At 35.6% G+C, this 19,221-nt stretch overlaps 1 protein-coding gene across 5 annotated transcripts in view; it reads left to right on the forward strand.

Moving 5' to 3' along the window:
• Window positions 1-11,337, forward strand: part of IFT74 (intraflagellar transport 74) — a 74,595-nt gene extending 63,258 nt beyond the window's left edge. For all 5 annotated transcript variants that reach the window (XM_081152402.1, XM_081152400.1, XM_081152401.1 and 2 more), the window contains 4 exons: window positions 4,207-4,370; window positions 4,906-5,031; window positions 9,479-9,539; window positions 10,809-11,337. In XM_081152402.1, coding sequence (XP_081008528.1) covers window positions 4,207-4,370; window positions 4,906-5,031; window positions 9,479-9,539; window positions 10,809-10,927 — 470 coding nt within the window. In that variant the 3' untranslated portion in view covers window positions 10,928-11,337. The remainder of the gene's footprint in view (window positions 1-4,206; window positions 4,371-4,905; window positions 5,032-9,478; window positions 9,540-10,808) is intronic.
• Window positions 11,338-19,221: the final 7,884 nt, after the last annotated feature.

Here is a 19,221-nt window from a genome sequence, read left to right on the forward strand (position 1 = left end):
CTCGAGGCATCTGGTCAGTGTTTCTCTCTCATCGATGTTTCTTCTGTCTGTCCCCCTCCCTTCCTCTCTCTCTAAAATAAATTTAAAAAACATTAAAAAAGTAAAATGTCCATTATACTATAAAAACTTACTAAACATGAAGAAATAGGAAAATGTGAATCAAAGGAAAAACAGTCACTATACATTGAACCTGAGATAATCCAAATGTTGAAATGAAAAGGACTTTAAAAGTTTATAAATATATTTAAGAACTTAAAGGGAAATCATATCATAATACATGAACAGATAGAGAATCCCACAGAGAAATGGAAATTAGAAAAAGAACTATGTGAAAACTAGAATTGAAAATTTAAGTAAGTGGGGAAAAAACACTGATTGACCTTAACTGAAGATTGAAGACAGCAGAAAAAAAAGTTGGTGAACTTGAAGAGAAATCAATATGAAATTATCCAATCTGAAGGAGAAATTAAAATGAACAGAGCCTAAATGATCTGTGGGACAATTTCAAACAATCTAACATACATATAATTGGTGTCCCAAACAGAGAGGAGAGACCAAGAATGGGGGAGAAAAGATAGTTGAAGAAATAGTATCTAAAAATTTTCCAAATTTCATGAAAAACTTAATTTTATAGATCTAAGAAGCTCATTGAACCCCAAACAGTATTAATATAAAAATCCTTCACCTAAGCACATCCTAGTTACACTGCTGAAATGCAAAAAGAGAGAGAGAGAAGAAAAAAACAATGAAAGGAACTAGAGAAATACATATGGGGAACAATACATTTCACTGTAAGATTAAATTTTTATCATTAAAAATTAATTTTGTATTTTACTCCAAAACCTGTTCTTTAAAAATCTTTCACCCCTAAATCTGTACGTACTAAAAGGAAGATGTTTACATTTGACATTGACACTGTAAAATACCATCATTATTTTTCTGAGGGCACTCATAGTCCTACTTTAAAATAGAGGAAAAGTGAAGGCAAAATGTTCTAAGATGAAACTGTATTACTACTATATGCTATATGCCTCTATCTACAATAAGTAGCTACTTGATGTATAGGATTATTAACACATCTAACTGAGAACACAGGAGAAAGGAAATTGGCCAAGGCATGCTTGAATTCAGATTTCTTCATCTGAATATACGGGACCTGTATTTCATTTCCATATTAGTATTCATTTTTGAGTTAGCTCTAATCAGATTTTACTTTGGTAGCTAAGGAAAGCCAAACAAAGAATTATGTCCCTGAGGAGAGAAGCCTGAAGTAACAAAATTGACCATGTGTTATTTTTTCTTTTTCCATGGCTCATTTTTCTCATAGAAGCATCTTTTTTATCATAAAGTAGTATTTGCTATCTTAAAAATGAACCCTTCACCCTAGCTATTTTTTTTTTAAATCTCTAAGTAGTACTATGTACTACAAACCGCTTTGTGAAATGCCTTTCTCCCAAGGCTTCTGATTTTCCTCTTATTTCTTTGGTCATTTCTTATGCTTTTTTATAGGCTCCTTCATGTCAATTTAGTCATATAGGTTCTGTCATGAATCCTTTTCTCTCAATGATTTCAGCCATTTCTGTAGCTTCAGTCATCTCTATGCTAATGATTTCAAAATCTGAAAGGTCCTAGGTATCTTCAGACCTCGCAGGCCCATACATGGACATCTTACTTGTCTCTATTGGATGTTTCTGAGGTATTCCAAATGCAACATATCTTAAATTGACTTCAACCCATCATCTCACTCCATTCCCCAAACAAAAGTTTGTATCTCATTTACTCAAGTTGGAATAGAATTCTGTATTGATTCCTTGCTCAACCACTGTGTCCAATCAATTGTTTCATTAATCCCAAATCCCTTATATGTCTTGAGTCTCTTGAGATCTCTGCTGCATTATTTTCTCATTTATTTCTATCTGACATAACTGTATATTTCAGATAGTTTTATGTTTTGTTCATTGCTATATCCTCCAGGCCTAGAAGTTTGCCTGGCACATAGAAAGCATTTAAAAAAAATTGTTTAATTAAAAAAATTCCCAAATTGACTACACCAGTCTAAGATTTCTTGCTTAGATTACTGAATCAGCACTTAACTGATTGTCCTGCACATAGTTATGCTATTCCAATAATTGTCCACATTGCAACCAGAGTGAACTTTCTAAAATTAAATTATGCCACACTCAGATTTAAAGCTGACTGTCCCTCCTAGCCCTTAGGATAAAGTCCCAGTGTCCTATCTTGACTTAAAAAGCCCTTCTGAAATCCTTCTAATTTTTCAGTTTTATCTCCTACCACCACCCACTTTGAACTCAGAGTTCTAGTCATATTGAACTTCTGTTATTCACTCAAAGATACCATGCTTTCTTACCTCTAGACTACACACCGGAACACTTTTACTTTCTCTTTTGTTTGGGTGATTCCCAGTCCTTAAGGCCTAAGTTAAGAAAGATGGTTTTGGAGAGCTCTTCGGACCATGATCTTACTCACCCTGTCTTACTCTTTACAGTGGTCCCCCTTTATCCATAATTTTGCTCTCCATGGTTTTAGTTACCTGCTGTCAGCTATGGTCCAAAATATTAAATGCAAAATTTCAGAAATAATTCTTAAGTTTTAAATTTACACCTTTCTGAGTAGTGTGATGAAATCTTGCACCATCCTTCTTTGTCCTGCCTGGGACATGAATCATCCATTTGTCCAGCATATTCAGGCTGTATATGCCACCTGCTCCTTAGTCATTTATTAGCCATTTCGGTTAGCAGATCAGTTCTCTTGGTATTGCAGTGCTCATATTCACGTAAACCCTATTTTATTGTTACAATCATTCTGTTTAATTATTAGTTGTTTATAACTTAAATTCTGAATTAATTTATAAATTAATTTTATCATAGGTATGTATCTATGTGTGAGAAAAAACATAGGATATATGGGCTTCGGTATTATCTGAGGTTTCAGGCCTCCACAAGGGGGTCTTGGAATATATTCCCCTTGGATTAGGGGCAACTACTGTAGTTATCCAATTTAATGTACATGTTTATTTAATTTTCTGTTTTACTTCTGGGCTATAGTTCCTTGAACTCAAGTAATATCCCTGTTGATTTCCTTCATTATCCTCAGCAGCTGGACATAGTAGATGCTCAGTACTTCTGAAACAAAGAATGAGACACACAGATGAACACATGTGCCGTCAATCCTCACTATTCATGGATTCTATATTTGTGAATTTATCTACTCACTAAAATTAATTTGTAACCCCAAAATCAATACTTAGCAGTACTTTCATGGTCATTTGTGCACATGTATGGACTGGTGACAATTTGAACTGTCTGACATGCATTTCAGGTGGAGGTGAAATAAGGCAAGAACTTGCTTTAGTTCTCACACTGTAGACATGTCCTTCTTGTGGTATATTTAGTGCCACTTTTCCCCACATTCTGTGTTTTTTGGGTTGATTTTGCCTTTTAAAATGGCCCCCAAGCATAGTGCGTGAGTGTTGGCTAGTGTTCCTGAGCACAAGAAGGCTTGATGTGATATGCGTTATGGAGATACGCTTTTTTCAGGCATAACTTGACAGTGAGTTCAATGCTAACAAATCAACAAATATATTCTATACAGTGTGTTTAAACAGAAACACATAAAACAAGGTTATATATTAGTTGAAAATACTGTGACCAGAGACTCACAGGAACCTAACCCTGTATTTTGCCAGGAGCAATAGTTCAGTATTTGCTAACTTAGTGTTCATGGTGACTTTATAAACTATAACTACCACAAATAATGAAAACTGACTACATGTAATTATAAAATTATGCTCAAACATATATATATATAAATATATATATATGTATTATGTTTTATAACTTTCTTTCCCCCTACATAACTGTGTATATGTGTCATGCACCTATTTAAAATAATGGCTCTTTATCTGATATGTTATATTATTAAGAAAAGAACTGTCTCATTATATGTTCATATGAGTATGGAGACAAGTATAGCTAATACACATTTTACATAAGGCTACGTTGATTACCTGGGATATGAGTATTTTTTTTCTTGATTTATATTTGTATTGTCTCACTGGTTGCAGTGGATATGTTTCTTTTGCCAATGCTTTCATAAAATATGATTTTTAATGGTTGCATTGCATTTCCTTTTGTGAAAGGAATGAGGTTTTGACCAATTATGGACTTGAATTTTCCTGTGTTTCAGACAGTCAACGTCTACAGTTGGATCTACAGAAAATGGAGCTTCTGGAAAGTAAGATGACTGAGGAACAGCATTCTCTAAAAAGCAAAATTAAGCAAATGATGATTGATCTGGAGACATTTAATGATTTGCCAGCTTTAAAATCATCAGGTGAAGAAAAGAAAAAGGTAAACAGTAAAAGTATTACAAAATTATTCAAGTTGTATTTTCTTTATGAAATTTAATATGTATAGAGAATTTATTATTTTCTGTTGATTATTTGTATTTTAAGAAAAAATAATAAAGATGTTTACATAAGTAGTAGGAGATTAGAGTGATTTAAATTTTAAACCAAAGGCGCAAATTGAAAAGCAAGGGATAGAGCATTTCAACAAATATGAACTTTGTTAAATGAAGATTTGATTACGATACTTCACTATTTAAGAATTGTCAGTGGCTTTTCATTGCCATTTACATTAATGTAAATTTGGTAGGGTAGGAATAGATATGAAAGCCTTAAGAGAGTTATTAAAATAGTTAATATTAATTTAGCTTATTATAGTTCAAAGGATATTTTTACAAACAGGGTTTTAGAGTAATTATAGCCTTGGTGTAGAATATGTCAGAATATCATTGAAAATATTTGTCAAATTCAATCTACAGTATATTGGCTTACTAGATATTGCTAAAGCCTGTTATTTACTTCTATTTGGATCTATCTAGAAATTACATCAGGAGAGAACAGTATTATCAACCCGCAGAAATACCTTTAAGAAAATAACGGAGAAGCTAAACACAGAATATGAGACACTAAAAACACAATTGCAAGAAAATGAGACACATTCTCAGGTAAAAAGGAAAAAGCAAACTTTGAAATTCATTTTTATTTATAGGTTACCTGTCCTGTTCTCTTAATATTTTCACCCCAAAATGATCCTTTCCCTTTTTTCCCATCTGTTTTATTTACCTCTCAAATTTTCTGGCTTTGTAGATAGCCAGATAATCTCCACTCAAATGAATTTAGTCCTGCTTTTCTGCCTTCTATAAATCTGTATTGAAGGCCTTCTTATGCTAGGCGTTGTTCTGGGCACAGCTATTAGGATAATGGTTTTTAAATTTTTCAAAAGTAAAGCATTGTGAACTCATAAAATCTATAAATTAAGAAAATAAACCCTAATGACTAATATTCCACCATCCAGAAGAGATAATTCTTATCATTCTTATCATTTTTGTGTGGTCCTTTTAGTCTTTACGTATAAGTTGTATGTACACACACTTTATACATACATATATATGTACATATTTATTTCTATATATTTATGGAAATGCTATCATTTTGTACATGTTATTTAGAAACTTATTTCTTATTTTTTACATTACATTTATTGGGGTAACATTAATAAAATTACATAGGTTTCAAGTGTACAATTCTATGATACATCATCTGTACATTGCATTGTGTGCCCATCACCCAAAGTCAAATCTTCTGTCACCATATATTTGACCCTTTTTATCCTTTGTTACCCCCCACCCCTCTCCCTCTGGTAACCACCATGCTGTTGTCTGTGTCTATGAGTTTTTGTTCGTTTGTCTTCATTTGTTGCTTTCAGTTTTATATCCCACATATGAGAGAAATCATATGGTTCTTGACTTTTTTCTGTCTTATTTATTTCGCTTAGCATGATATTTTCAAAATCCATCCATGTTCTCGCAAATGGCAGTATTTCATCTTATGGCTGAGTAGTATTCCATCGTATTTATGTACCACATCTTTTTTACCCAGTTATCTATCAAAGGGTGGTACTTCCATATCTTGGCCACTGTGAATGATGATGCAGTGAACATAGGGGCGCATATATCTTTGCAAATAAATGTTTTCAAATTTGGGGGGTAGATACCCAGAAGAGGGGTTGCTGGGTCATATGGTAACTGTATTCTTAATTTTTTGAGGAACCTTCATACTGTTTTCCATAGTGTCTGTACCAGTTTACATTCCCACCAGCAATGAATGAGGGTTTTCTCCACACTCTCTCCAACACTTGTTATTACTTAATAATAGCCATTCTAACAGGTGTGAGGTAGTATCTCAAACCAAAAAACTTCTGCACAGCAAAAAAACACACCAACAAAACAAAAAGGCAGCCAATCGAATGAAAGAAAATATTTTCAAACAACAGCTCTGACAAGGAGTTAATATCCAAAATATATAAAGATCTCATACAACTCAACACCAAAAAAACAAACAATCCAATTAAAAAATGGGCAGAGGACCTGAACAGGCCCTTCTCCCAAAAAGACATGCAAATGGCCAACAGATGTATGGAAACATGCTCAATTTCAGTAACTTTTAGGGAAATGCAAATCAAAACTACAATGAGATGTCACCTCACACCTGTTTTCCATTATTAACTATACATTGTCTATAGATTTTTAATATATAATTCTTTATAATATTTGACTTCATGAATGTCATGTAATTTACTGAACCAATTCTATATTATTGGACATTTAGGTTATTCCAATTTTTAAAACTACTTAAATAATGCTGTAAAGAGCAGTTTTATCCTTGAACTTCTTGATTTACATCTATGATTATTTACACAGGATGCACAGACAAGCCCCCTTTTCATATCACTCATCCTCCTAATAATTACCTGAGCAATGTCTGAGGTCTTCTAGATTGAGAGCTCTGTCTGAGATGATGGAGATGATGTTTGTTCCATTCATTTTCTCCCTAGCACTGTGTTAGTGGTTGGCACATAATAGAAGTTTAATAAGTATTTGTTGTAACATTAAATGAAGTATGTGTGTTATGTACAAAATCAATAATTATGGTCTTATAAAGATTGGTCATTCTTGTATCTAATTAGTCTATATTAGCAATTTGCAACTATGATTTATTAATGCAAAATGCATTAACAGTTTTTCTTCCTTTTCTTTATATTATAATATCATGATAGTCAGTCATTAACATTTTGTTATAGCATTTTATAAACTTTTTCCTTTGCAATTATTCACCAATATTAATTATATTGCTTTTACAAGAAAATGAAATCATTCTATGCATACAGTCTTTAAGCATTTATTTTCGTACTTAAATATTTTCAAGCTCTTTTATGATGACATTTATGACATCAGCTATTTCATTGTATGGATGTACCATTTTTTTAAAAAAGGTATACTTTATATTCTTCTTGAATGGGGTAGAGGTTCACCAGAGTTTGCCACAACTACTAAAAGCTTAGAAATCATTAATTCACATAATTCAAATTTATCAGTCAGTTATTTTGTCTCTACTTCATAATATGCAAATCTCAATAGACTTGTAAGTGATAAAATTATCCTAAGATGTTTACAGTGGGGATGGGTACTGGAGGAAAAAACCTAAAAAATGTTTATGGGGTCATCGTCTTAAATGATTCGTAGGAAAAAATATTGATATTTCTTATGGAAGAGGGAGGGAAATACTTGACAAACACAATTTCTTAGGGCCAGTTAATAGCTACCTTGTTTATTTTCACATTAAGTGCTAATCACAGTCTTAACCCCATATACTGATAAGAGGAATTTATAACATAAGACACAATGTACAATCCTTCTCTGTACTATTTTGTTTCCTTTTTTGAATCCAGAAAAATCAAATCCTGATCTCCCTATCTTTTACAACTATTTCATAAAAAACTAATTTTTGACATCTATAAATAATTTTATATCACAGACTGTTTTTTGATTGAATGGCTATTATTTGAAATCATTTAAACATATTTATAGTGGAACAACTGTAAAACTCATAGAAGGAAACAGGAATATTAGTCTTGACAATGATTTTTTGGTATGACACCAAAAGTACAAGCCACAGAGGCAGAAATAAGTAAGTGGACCTACATCAAACTAAAAAGCTTCTTTTCCTTTCATAGTCAACAAAATGAAAAAGCAACTTATGGAATGGGAGAAGATATTTGCAAATCACATATATGATAAGGGTTAATATCTAAACTATATAAAGAACTTATAGCAGATGTTTTAAATAAGTTGTAGAATAAAACAGAACTGTGCTTCATGATAGACTTGGAGATTTAAAGGCAAGTATGTAATATAGATGTATAATATAGAAGGAACGTGACTACCTGACAGTGTTGCTTTTATAGCATTATTTGTGTAGCTCTTAAGAGGTCTGCTGCTTTATAAGAAGGCCATGTCTTTGTGTGAAGCAAAGAGGGAAAAGTTTGGTACTTGACTTTGCAAAAGGTTATTAGATTTATTGTCAAAAAGTGCTGACTGCTTCCTTAAGTCCACCTTCACTTCAAGGTCCTGTCTGGGGGAACTAGATCTGATTTAGTTGTGTTAACTCACAGCACATAAAGTTCACATAATTTATTAGTCATGATTCATCCTAATATCTAGATTTATCTCTTAGCAGGAAACAATAGGATGGATACTACATAAGTCTGAACTTATGCCCTCAAAATAAGTTTAGCATGAGAGTATGAAGAAATATTACTACAGCTGCTTTAATTATCAGATTTTTTAAAATGATCATTACGTCTTAGAAGTGTCCAGGCAGAATATTTTATGTTTAATTTTCAGAAGTTACTCTGATTAGTGGAAAAAAAACCTATGTGCATCTTAAAAAAGGAAGACTGTAACCCGAGTTACAAGGTTAATTAAATCAGAAAAACAATTTAATCCTATAACAGTAAAATTGTCTTCTGAGGAAGCAACCATCAATATAATATCCACATTAGCTTCCTGTTGATGCAGAAATTATTGTAACAGTGCCAGGTTTCACCAGCCCTCTTATAATCTTCACACTGCAGCTCTGCTCTTATCACAGCTTGTAGAATTAGACAGGAAATTTAGCCCTGGAAATAAGGAAGTCTCTCCTATATAGCTGAACCTTTGACAGTGTTAGAATATATATTACATTTGTGGCATTAGACTTCTAGATTTTAAGGAGAGATTCCCATGATGTCTCATTCTTCTTTTTTAATTTCTTTTAGGAAAGGTATAAACCATAAATTGTCTTTCAATTGGTGTGTTCATTGGTATAATAAGTATTTTAAATAATTTCCTACTAAAACATAGAGTAAACCAATTGTCAAAGTCAACATTGTATTTATTAATGTATTTACTATTATTTAATATTCCCTAAATTTGTTTTTTGTCTACCATGGCTGTATCTCATACAAGGGGTTGATAAGATTTAAAACTGTGTTTTTTCCTATTCCCTTAAAAGGGTATACAATAATTTTTGTGAATATGGGCACTGGTTAACATTTTTCTTTTGTGTTTTTAGCTTACAAATTTGGAGAGGAAGTGGCAACACCATGAACAAAATAATTTTGTGATGAAAGAATGTATCCTTTAAAAAGCTGCAAATGAACTTGATCCAGTGACTTTTTTTCTAGGAATTGTTTTACAAGCTGAAATGAAATAGTTCAACATGCACTTATCAAATACCTAATATGTACAAAGCGCTGCGCTAAACTATGTGGGGAATAAAGAAATAGTTTGCACTCTGCAATTGTTAGAGAGAAAGCGGGAGAGAGAGAGAGAGAAAGAGAGGGAGAGGGGCAAAGTATCTTAAAGTCAGTGTGGCATAATGACTAAGTATACAGGATGTGGATTCAATAGAACTAATTTTAAATGTTGACTCTACTTCTTATAGATCATGGACTTTGGACAATTTACTTAATTTTTTTAATCCTCAATTTTATCATCTCAAATATAGTTAATAGTCCCACTCATAGAGTTGCTGGAAGAATGGTATAATATAACCATATGTATGTGTGCAGGGGTGTTTATTACTGTTTATACTGCTGCACTTGGATATCTGTGCAGCAAAGGGAAATAAACTAAGTCATGGTATGAGAGATTTGACCTTCAAGCTCATGTGTTTCAGCCAATTCAACTTTGTCTTATTTCTACCAAGATAGTACCTATGTTCCATCTTCTTGCTTAGCTTTTTGTGTGATTATAGGTGGAAGAAGGTGCTCAGGACATGTGTTGTGGAGTTGTAAGAAACATTCCCCCAGAGTAGTTTTCTGTTCCCTTAACCCCTTTCAAGGACATCTGCTTGGAGAATTAGATCCTGATTTAGTGCAGCATAGGTTCTACTCTAGGCCACTGCTGAACTTGAGCTCGGGCAGCATGCACCACAGTTTACCTCCAAATGGGACGCCCTAGGGGCTCTATTCCCAGTGGTCTTGCAACTTAGTTTAAAAGCAAAAGACTCCCATTCACTATATGCTAATGTACAGCACTCTAGTTTTGTGCAACATCAAGTAGGTGATTTTGAAACACAGTGAAGTCTAGAGTCTTGCCTGAGATTTTTTTGTAATATTCTAGAGAACATGGTTGTTTTGAACATTTGAATGTTCTAAGACCAGAATTTGATTGAGGCGTAGTAAGTGAACTTTTTTGAAACCAGTTTTGCTTGGCCTTTTAAGTTTCAATTGATGCTTAATATGTTAATATATTAAAAGAAAAATTCTAACTGTGCTTTTTCTGTACCATCTTCAGTATTTAATAAGAAAAATACTAGTATGACTGAATTCCTTTCTGACCCACAGTTGGATTAATATTTTTATTCATCGTGTTTCCCCTTAACTCATGTAATTAATTAGTCATAGCAACCAAGAGTCAAGAGAGTGATTACCAGTCAGTTATGAAGAATGTCAACAAGCAGATTGCAGAGTACAATAAAACCATCATGGATGCTCTCCGTAGCATGAACAGAAACTGAATCTGAACCAACTGCAAGTCTCTACAGAAGTATCCTGTTGCTGTTAAACTTTATACAAGCTGACTGAAAAATAAAAAAATCTTACCCTTGAGTTTTACCTAAGATGTTTGAATGCTGTAATTTTTGTGGCCTCTTTGAAGAGTGATGTTTTAAATAGTGTATAGTTCAGTAAATAATTTTCATTTTAAAAGTATTATCTCTGCCCTGACTGGGTAGCTCAGCTGGTTAGAGCATTGTCCCCATACACCAAAGTTGCGGGTTCGATCTTCAGTCAGGGCACTTTCAAGAAGCAACCGTTGAATGCATGGATAAGTGAAACGACAAATTGATGTTTCTCTCTCTTTCTCTCTCTCCCTCCCTCCCTCCTCCTCTCTCTCAAAAATCAATAAATAAAAAAATATAAAAAGTATCATCTCCTTTTATGGTGTTTTTGTTTTGTGTGGGTGATAAGAGATAAACAAGCTAAAAGTGGTCATTGAGAGGCATTTAGTTGGTACAGCCCATCTATGGCAGTGTTTTTCAACCTTTTCCATCTCATGGCACACATAAACTACTTACTAAAATTCTGCGGCACACACAAAAAACTTTTTTTTGCTGACCTGACAAAAAATAAGTATAATTTGATTTACAAAAAAAAAAATAATAGTAATTACCTATCCTTGCTCCAAAGTAACTTTTTAAAAAATCAGATGCCTATACTTTTATATAAGGATTTCTGGTACCAGGAATTAAACAATCAGATGCAACCTTATTACACAGTATGACCAATAAGATTCAACTCTTTTATAAGACCTATAAATTTATGGTTTAACACCTGATGGCTATTGTTGTAGTGACTGTTGTTATTTTTTTATTTGACAATCTAAGAGAAAAGAAGTTAGTGCCCCTGACTAAATAGTCAGGTATTGCATATTTTAAAAATTCTTGTGGCACACCTGTTGAAAATTACTGATTTATGGCAGTAATTGAGATCTTTTCATGTGTCAACCCTGGGAGGGATGCATGGAGTGTGATCTGGTCAATTTTTGCTTCTAGAAAAAGATCATAGGGTTAGGAAGAGATGTTTAGCTTTGAGCTTTACTTAGAATATATTTGATGTGTTTTAAGACATATAAAGTCATAGATAAATATATAACATATTCTTTACATATGTTATTCCTAAAGATTTTAAATTTAAAACTTTTGACCTCTACATTTTAACAATATTCTCTCACATGTATATGTTAGGAAAAGCATAAAGTGTAAAAGAAATGCTGCACTTACGGTGTGCAGTTTTGGAATATGGCTGGTATGTGCATTTACTCTTGTACCGTAGGAGGACTTAATTAGATTAATTTGCAGACATTGTCAGAACACTTGAAAGGAAAACCTAGAAGAGGTATAATTATGAATCTTGGAGACACCATTGAACTAAAGATGGATCCTGTCTTGTAGGGAGGAATGAGTCACTTTGATCCTCATAAAATAGCCCTTAAAACTATCTCTTTTTTTTCTCCTCAGATCTCCTGTTTCTCATGTTCATTGGGTTACTCTGCTTCTCAGTATTCCTAAAATACAAGCATATTGGTGTCTTTAAAAGAAAAGGCTTTATTGAGATATAATTTACATAATATAAAATACCCATGTATTTTGCTTTCTTGAAGTAAAGTTATCACTGTAAATTATTCAACTTTAGTCTGTGTGAGTTTAGCTAGAGGGCTGAACATTGGTGAGTTTGGTTAACTCTGGATTACTAAGATGGCTGAAGATCCTGGACAGTGATTCATTCCAGATGGCATTTCTAAAACATGTTCCTCAGGTCATTAATAGTTATACTACCAAAAGATTCATGGTCAAAGAAGTTTGGGAAACATTGTTCAAAACAAAGGTAAATTGTTTTTTCCTTCTTGGCTGCTCAGAACCCTTAATATGCTAATGTGCAATAAGTTCAAGAAGAGTATATATTATTAATACTAGACTACTAATAATAATGATTTTTTCCTGAGTGGTAGAATTGTGCGGCTTTTAATTTTCCTTGGTCTTTTTGGTACTTTCAAATTACCTATGATGTACATATAATACTTGGGAATGCAATAAAAATTCAAATAAGTTAGTATTTTAACTGGTGGGAAGGAGATACAATAGTAAGGCTGTGTAGTTGAACTAGAGTTGAACCAATCTTCACCCAGAAAAAAAGCAGGAGAAAGATTGTCTATCCATTAAATATACAGTATGTGCTTCCATTATAACAATGGGAAGTTTGGCAGGAAAAAAAAAAGAAAATTTATTGGAAAAAAAGCAAGGTTTCCAACTTCCGTTCTAAATTACTCATATATGATATTTGGGGAACATAATTGAGCAGGATTTCTTTAAACTAAAATATGTGTTATCTGAGGGAAATTCTCACTAATGTCTCTTCCTTCCTCTCAGACCTTTTCAACAAATCCAACAAGAATACACTCTCTGCTCGGACAGAACTAGAGGCTACTATCTGCAGGAGCCGTCTCTTCCTCAGTCAGGCACATTGCTCAGTGAGTTCCATTCCTGTTAAAATAACACCTTGGAAGTCATATGAAAAGAAGCCAGGCTGAACAAACATGCTGAGTCGTTTTTTTTAAGATCAACATGGGAAAGTTAGCAAGTCTTGTTTTTCCCATGCTTATCCATTATCAATAAATAAACATGAGTTCTTGATACTCTTTCACTAACCAGGGAGTCCCTTATTTGTGCATTCTGGTCTCATGTTAAAGTGCAAATTTCAGCTGAGGGTACAGGATTCGAGCATAAAGTAATGTCATTCACACTAGATAAGAAACACCAGTTAATAGGTGCTCCAGGGGTAGGTGCTATCTCCCTGTCCAGTTTCTCTGTAGTGCTTTCCTTTTGCTATATGTTTCCAACATAAACAACCTTTGTAAATGAGAACATTTAGAATTAAAGAAAGAAGAAATAGACTACTAAAGAACTGTAGTAATTTATTTTATTTTTTAAATAAATTTTTATTTTTCAGCTACAATTAACATACAATGTTATATTAGTTTTGAGTGTACAACCCAGTGATTAGGCATTTATATAATTTATGAAGTGATCACCCCAGTAAGTCTAGTACCCATCTGACACCATACATTGTTATTAGAATATTATTGACTGCATTCCCTATGCTGTACTTTACATCCCCATGTAACTACCAATCTGTACTTCTTAATCCCTTCACCTTTATCACCAGCATGCATCCCTCCTGGGGATCGAACTATGACCTGGATATGTGCCCTGATTGGGAATCAAACCTCTCACCTTTTGGTGTATGAGACGATGCTCCAACCAACTGAGCCACACCAGCCAGGGCGAATCCATTTCCGTTTAAAGTAATTTTTGATAGATATGTACTTATTGCCATTTTATTCTTTTTGATTCTTCCTTTTTTTTCTTTCTTTTTAAATATATCTTTATTGATTTCAGAGAGAGGAAAGGAGAAGGAGAGAGAGAGAGATAGAAACATCAATGATGAGAGAGTCATTGATCGAGCCCACAACCCAGGCATGTGCCCTGACCGGGAATCGAACCCCGATCGCCTGGATCCTAGGTCGACACTCAACCGCTGAGCCACGCCCGGCCGGGCGATTCTTTCTTTTCTTAAAGAAGACCCTTTAACATTTCTTGTAATACTGGTTCTGTGGTGATGAACCCCTTTAGCTTTTTCTTGTCTGGGAAGCTCTTCATCTGTCCTTAGATTCTAAACGACAGCTTTTCTGGGTAATCTTGGTTGTAGGTCCTTGCTTTCATCACTTTGAATATTTCACGCATCCCTTATGGCCTGAAGTGTTTCTGTTGCAAAATCAGCTGACATTTTTATGGGAGCTCCCTTGTAGATAACTGTCTTTCTCTTGCTGCTCTTAAGATTTTTCTCTGCCTTTAACCTTTCACATTTTAATTATGATGTGTCTTGGTGTGGGCCTCTTTGGGTTCATCTTGTTTGGGACTCTTCTTTCTGGACTTGTATGTGTATTTCCTTCACCAGGTTAGGAAAGTTTCTTGTTATTATTTTTTTCAAGTAGATTTTCAATTCCTTGGCTCTCATCCTTTTGGCATTTCTATGATGTGAATGTTGGTACACTTGAAGTTGTCTCAGATGCTTCTTAAACTATCCTCATCTTTTGGATTCTTTTTTATTTTTTCTGTTCTGATTGGGTGTGCTTCCTTATCTTCCAAATCGCTGATTTGATCCTCTGCTTCTTCTACTCTACTGTTGATTCCCTGTAATGTAGTCTTCATTTCTGACTGGTTCTTTTTTGTTTTCTTTCTCCATTTTTATGATTCATCTCTCTGTTGAAGTTCTCACTAAGTTCATCTACTCTTCCCCTAAGTGTATTGAGCATTTTTATAACCAATGTTTTGAACGCTACATCTGGTAGATTGCTTATTTAGTTCTTTTCTGGAGTTTTATTCTGTTCTTTCGTTTGGGTCATGTTTCTTTGTCTTCTCATTTTGGTGCCTCCCTCTGTTTGTTTCTATGTATTAGGTAGAGTGTCTATGCCTCCAGGTCTTGGTAGAGTGGCCTTATGTAGTAGGTGTCCTGTAGGGCCCATTGGTGCAGCCTCCCCAGTCACCCAAGGCGCAGCCCCTTATGTGGGCTGTTTGTACCCTCCGGTTGTACTTGAGCCTTGATTACTATTGACACTTCAGTGGAAGGGATTTACCCCCAGGCCCATCAGCTTTGAGGACTTGGCTGTGACCACTGTGAAGGATCTTCTGTGCAGGGCCCAACCCCACAAAGCAGGACGTGCTTCAGTGGGGCTCTGGTGTCCTCTGAGTCTGCACCTGCGTGTGTCATTTATGCAAGTGGTTGGGTGGTGCTTCACTATGGCCTGAAGTTGTCTATCAAGTGCGCTGGCTCTGGGGCCTCCTGGGAGGTGCAGGACCAGGTTAACTGTTGCCTGCTTCCTACCCAGGGCCACCTGGCTTGAGCTACAAAGTGATCTGCAGGTGCATGCTACTTGTGCTGGGCTTGAATGTGCCCAGGAGAGGCCAAGCTGTGGACCAGCTTCAGCTGCTGCTAGTGCTGAGCTTGGGGCCACTTTCCAAGAGGTACAGGGCATGCAAGATCTCATGCTGCTTATTTAAGAGGTTTTAGAAAAGTCCACAGCATGAGCCAAGAGAGGTTATTTGTATGGAAAAGCCACTGAAAACAAACAGCTTGGATGGGCCCAAAATTTTGGTGGGATGGGGTCTCAGGGAATCACCAGCACAGGGTGAACAGTATTAGCCAGGTTGATAGAGACTCAGATATGGTACCTGCCTACTGGCCTCATGGGGGAAGGGCCCAGCAAAGGAACAATGGCTTCTGTCAGCGCTTCTGTCAGCACTTCTGTCTGGAAGAAAGCTGCCCCTCCAGCCCTCACCCTGATGCCAGAAAATTCATTTACTTCCTATATGTCCCTGGCACCTTTCAAGCTGTTTCCCCAACTCAAAGGGAGTTGAGTAAGTCCAGGTGTGGACCCTTTAAGAGGAACACCTGGAACTCCAGAAGCCTCCATCTCAGTCACAATCCCCACTGGTTTTCACAGCCAAAAGTTATGGGGACTGCTGTTACTGGCTCTGGAACCCTAGTTTTGGGGTCCTGCTGTGGGGCTGGAACCTCTTGCTCCTCAGAGGGGACCTCTTCAGTTGAGATCTCCCTCCTGATTTTTAACCACCACATGTGGGTGTGGGACTAGCCCATTCCACATCTCTACCCCTCCTGCCAGTCTAGAAGTGGCTTCTTCTTTATGTCCTTAGTTATAGATTTCAGGTGGTCTGAATGATGGTTGTTCTGTAGTTGTAATTTTTTTTAATCTTCACTCAAGGATATGTTTATATTTAGAGAGAGAGGGAGAGAAACATCAATGTGAGAAAGAAACACTCATCAGTGTTTCCTGAATTCATCCCAACTGGGGATCAAACCCGAAAACTTTTGGTGTACGGGATGATGCTCCAACCAACTGAGCCACCTGGCCAAGGCAGTTTAGTTGTAATTTTTTTTTTAATCCTCACCTGAGGACATTTTTTCCATTGCTTTTCAGAGAGAGGGGGAGGGCAAGAGGGAGAGAGAGAAAAACATCCATGCGAGAGAGACATATCAATTGGTTACCTCCTACATGTGCCCCAACTGGGGAGCAAGCCTGCAACCAAGGTATGTGCCCTTGGCTGGAATCAAACCTGGGACCCTTCAGTTCACAGGCCAATGCTTTAACCACTAAGCCAAACTGGCTAGGGCATTGTAATTTTGAGGTAGTTGTGGGAGGATGCTAGTACTGCATTTATCCACCATCTTTACCAGAATCCTGTAGTAGTCTATTTTAAAATTAATGTTGCATCTTTCATTTTCATTCCTTTTTATATAAAAGTAGATTTTGTCTTTAAATTGCAGGTTCACACTATGAGACCTGGGATTGAACATCTTTAAAGTGACACTTTTAAATACAAAATTAGGAAATTTAGGAAAGACAGATAAACAAAATGAAGAAAATAACTGACTTGTGATCACAGGAGTCTCTATAGATGTGCAATATATATATCTCACACCTATCTGTCTTATAATAGGTTTATGTATGTCTGATAAAACTAAGGTAACATTCTTAAACTTACTTTTGCTATTTGTAATTTTGCAAACATTTGTCCATGTCATTATATATTCTTGTACAACATGTTAAGTTGCTGCATATTATTCTATTATAGGAATACTTTCTAAAAACAAACCCATGTTATTAAATGAAGTTTGTGGTATAGGGGTTTGGATAAGGTCACTGAGTTTGAATTGTTGCTCCACTGCTAATTTATTGTCTGACCTTGGGAAGTTACTTCATCTCTCTGAATTTTAGTTTCTTTATCTGTAAAATGAAATAATAGTGCTTAACTCATAGAAATGGGTCACAGAATGCACAGAATCATCCAAGGCTGTTGACACAAATGGCTCTCAGAAAGGTGGCATGGCTGGCAGTGTGCAAGAGTGCCCATTTCCCCGCACACTCACCAATGTTGGCCGTATCCACGGTGACTAAACCTCATTTGGTTTAGTTTTTTAAATAAACTTAACTGCTTCCATTACTATACTTAGAAACATCATTGTGTTTTAATTAAGAATACGAAGAATGCACTGGGGCTGCGTGGCTCAGTTGGTTGGAGAATTGTCCTGTACACCCAAAACTTGCAGGTTCAATTCCCGGTCGGAGCATGTACCTAGGTTGTGGGTTTGGTCCCTGGTCAGGGCATGTACGGGAGGCAGCCAATCGATATTTCTCTCACATCGATCTTTCTCTCTTTCTCTCTCTCTCTTTAAAATCAATTAAAAAAAAATCCTCAGGTGAGGGTTTTGTTTTTAAAAAGGAATATGGAGAATGTATTTTCATACTAAAAAGTGAAACAAAATCCAATTTTAAAAATTTGTTTTGTAATATTTATTCAATATTTATTCAATATTCAAGCACTTTGAATGCTTATCGCTTACTTTTAGAAGAGATTAGATCATGCCTGTTGCCTCCATAGCTTTTCTTGCAGTGTTCTGTGGTAAACTGCTGCTCTGCAAGCCGGCCTAGGTAACCTGAAAGGGAACGGAGTAATCCACATAGAAACCCACTCTCGGCAACTAGGGCTGTCTTGCGTGGCTATTGTTATCCTCCCAGGGGTCAGGGTGATTACACGTAAGGAAAGGCTGTGTCATAGGAGGGAAATAACACCCGCTGAAAGTCCAGCATACAGGAGAGTTTGGAAGCAAGCATGGGCCAGAAGAATGCAAGGGGTCTACTGCCTAAAAGAGGCTTGGACAAAATAGGTAAGCCTTTCACGAGAGAAATATAAACCCTAAAATGACATTTTCAAAATCAACTTCCGTTTTATTGCAAAATCTTTATGTAAAACAGCATTCTTGCCATGATAACAACCTAGTAATACCATGGACTAAAGGCAGACTTAATGAGTTGTGTAGGGTCAAGAAAGAACTACTGCTAACCAAACTGAAATATTATCTCATTTTCTGTGCTATCATTTTCAGCAGATAATCTCACGCTACTAGAGGAAGTCCAGGCTGACATGAAGGTGAAAATATTTGATACAGTCCATAAGTTCAACCTGAATTTTATCAAGGGAAACTCTAGTTCATTTTTAACAGCCTCTCTCAATCTTTAATTAGCTTCTTGTTAAAAATGAACTTTCCCTTAGTTTACTGGAGTGGGGGAAGGCGACCTTAGAGGTTGACCAATGCCACCCATCCCCCTGCCAAGGACAAAGCAGGGACCTTGTCTCAGGATTAGGGGAAATAGTTAAGAAGGAGAGGAAAAGAA

The sequence above is a fragment of the Miniopterus schreibersii genome (genome assembly GCF_964146895.1).
Source record: "Miniopterus schreibersii genome assembly, chromosome: 11".
Lineage (NCBI taxonomy): Eukaryota > Metazoa > Chordata > Mammalia > Chiroptera > Miniopteridae > Miniopterus > Miniopterus schreibersii.